The following is a 2,317-nucleotide window of genomic DNA, read 5'->3' on the forward strand; positions in this document are numbered from 1 at the left end:
TCAAAATATATACAATTTTGTATATTAAATATTTGTTATGAATTTATGTTGGTGTTGCGTTTGTACAGTTAGATGTTGTTTATACGAAAATTATTCCCTCCTATTCATGTAATATATTACTCAATATCACTTTCGTCAGAACAAATTCTTCTTTCGTGAGTTTTTCCACGATATCGAAATGATCGATATTTTCCCGAAGGAAAATGTATTCAACATGATCCACCATTGTAAGAAGTTTCTAAAATGGAAAAGATGATTATACGTTTTTGTTTAGAGGTGAAAGAATGAACAAATGAAAATTATTATCTATTCATTTAGAATAACACAAGTACCTGAGCACATTCGCGTGATTCGTTAATAAGTCCCGGTGAATCACATTGTCCAGCAGTGACAATAACTTTCAACTGTTGGATGGGTGTGTTATTTTTGGTATTCAGCGTGGTAAAGCTGTACGCGTCGATTTCATCCCTAAATCAAGCGTATTATATATTACTGTAAACTAAAAGTGTAAATGTAGTTTATAAAAGTACTTGAGTACTTACTTTGTAAGTTTTAAAGTTGTACTAATATTCGTATCGACAAGTGGTTTTAAATTATAAACGCCGCCTATTAACACGATACCTTTCAACAGATTCAGGTGTCCCTGTTCTATCATTTTATCCAGCCATAATTCATCAAACAAAAGACTGGCTGCTAAATGAGCACCAGCGCTATGACCAGAGACCCAAATATTTCTACATAAATCCACCCAATTTTATTATTATATTGTAAATTAATAAAATAATTACTTCATAATCATTGTGCATATCGTACCGACATCCCAAACTCGAAGCATATTTTAATATATGCTCAACTGCCGTTTTTACTTGGTATATTATATCTCTAAGTTTAACTAAAATATAAATATTTTTGGAATATTATTTTTAATTTTATATCTGGAAGCAGGCAAAGAAAGAAAAAGGTAGAAAATTTACCATTAGGACATAAATCGTAACCAATGGTTATTACTTTAATTCCTTTGCGGACAAAGACAGGAGCTGCAAATGCAGCCATGTCTTTACTACCTTCTTGCCAATAACCACCGTGAACGAATACAAATATAGGAGCATCTGAGATAAACATATTATTTTGTTTAAAAATTCATTACACTGTATACTTTTATATCAACTTGAAAATTGGCACAAAATAAAAATGGATTAAAAAAAGAAAAGACGACTATATTATTATGGTGAATATAAGTAGTATAAAAATTATAAATTAATGAAAAAAATAATAGTCTTCAATTTGACAAGAGATTTTCACATTTTATGGAAAGTTCGTCGTAAAACTTTCGTATACGCGCCTTTAGATAGATCAGTTCCATAGATGTCGTATTTAGTTCGTTCTGTTGCAGCATATGGAACATCGAGTTCGCATTTCAGATTTTTACGAGCATTTGCGGTAACTGCAATAATATATACATCAACTTTTATTTTACAAAATTTGTTTGATTGTAAGATAATTCAATTCAATTTTGTTAATATTCATTTTAATGTACTTTCTTTGGCGAATGTATAGTAATGCATTAATACTTGTGTCTCATCGAATCTCTTGCTCCATTTACTAGGAGTGTAATTTACCTCCTGTGCCTAAAGGCAAAAAAAACAAGATTTTGAAACAATGATAAAAATTAATGTACACAGTAAGAACAATTAATCGATATACACTTACTGAAATAGACATCTTCGATTGGTAACTGTACAAATTTTGAATAAACAGATTATACTTTACTGATAACTGTGCTGCCGCTTTAATAATGACAAAGATGTTCCCTTCACTATTGTCTTTAGACGCTTGATAAGATTAGCAATGTTGGCAAATTAGTAATGATTTTTGTTTAAAGGAATAGAATTTACAATCGACAACCGTAAGATGTTTCTTCGCTTAATGAAAGTTCACTCCTGTTCTTTAAGATCGTATCGTAAAATACTATGTATATCATTCGTTAATATTTATAGATCGCGCCACTGTTGTATGCAACTGATGCACACAAATGACTAACAAGCATCTCGTAAGCCAACGGGTTCTACTAATCTGTCCCTACTTAACAGCACGCTTTTCTATACAGTGAACGAATATATGAATGCACAAATAAGAACAAAGATTTATTTGTATGTATTATCATCATTTGTTAATGGAAAAATAATATTTCTTTTTTTGAATCTTAACGAAGTCGTGTTTTTTTTTTCACAAAAATTCACCATCAAAATTTATATTTTAATTTTATCAACTAAAGTACATTTTAAAATACTGTTTGAAATTTAACCAAGCTACTGAT

The 2,317-nt window shown here is 30.0% G+C and overlaps 1 protein-coding gene across 1 annotated transcript; it reads right to left on the reverse strand.

The window, feature by feature from the left end:
- Positions 1–59: 59 nt before the first annotated feature.
- Positions 60–1,786, reverse strand: LOC108572416 (kynurenine formamidase). Its single transcript, XM_017934653.1, has 8 exons — positions 1,711–1,786; positions 1,538–1,628; positions 1,343–1,444; positions 975–1,109; positions 814–892; positions 543–734; positions 333–468; positions 60–238 (listed from the first exon to the last, which is right to left on the reverse strand). Exons 1-8 carry the CDS (start codon positions 1,720–1,722, stop codon positions 101–103), a joined length of 885 nt encoding a protein of 294 aa, XP_017790142.1. The 5' UTR covers positions 1,723–1,786; the 3' UTR covers positions 60–100.
- Between the last annotated feature and the right edge of the window lie 531 nt (positions 1,787–2,317).

Source organism: Habropoda laboriosa, unplaced genomic scaffold (genome assembly GCF_001263275.1).
Source record: "Habropoda laboriosa isolate 0110345459 unplaced genomic scaffold, ASM126327v1 scaffold65, whole genome shotgun sequence".
Taxonomy (NCBI): domain Eukaryota; kingdom Metazoa; phylum Arthropoda; class Insecta; order Hymenoptera; family Apidae; genus Habropoda; species Habropoda laboriosa.

Coding starts and splice junctions, on each gene's coding strand:
- LOC108572416 (XM_017934653.1), bottom strand. Junction 735..813: donor GCTTCGAGTTTGGGATGTCG/GTACGATATGCA, acceptor GGATTTATGTAG/AAATATTTGGGTCTCTGGTC. Junction 469..542: donor ACAACTTTAAAACTTACAAA/GTAAGTACTCAA, acceptor CGCTTGATTTAG/GGATGAAATCGACGCGTACA.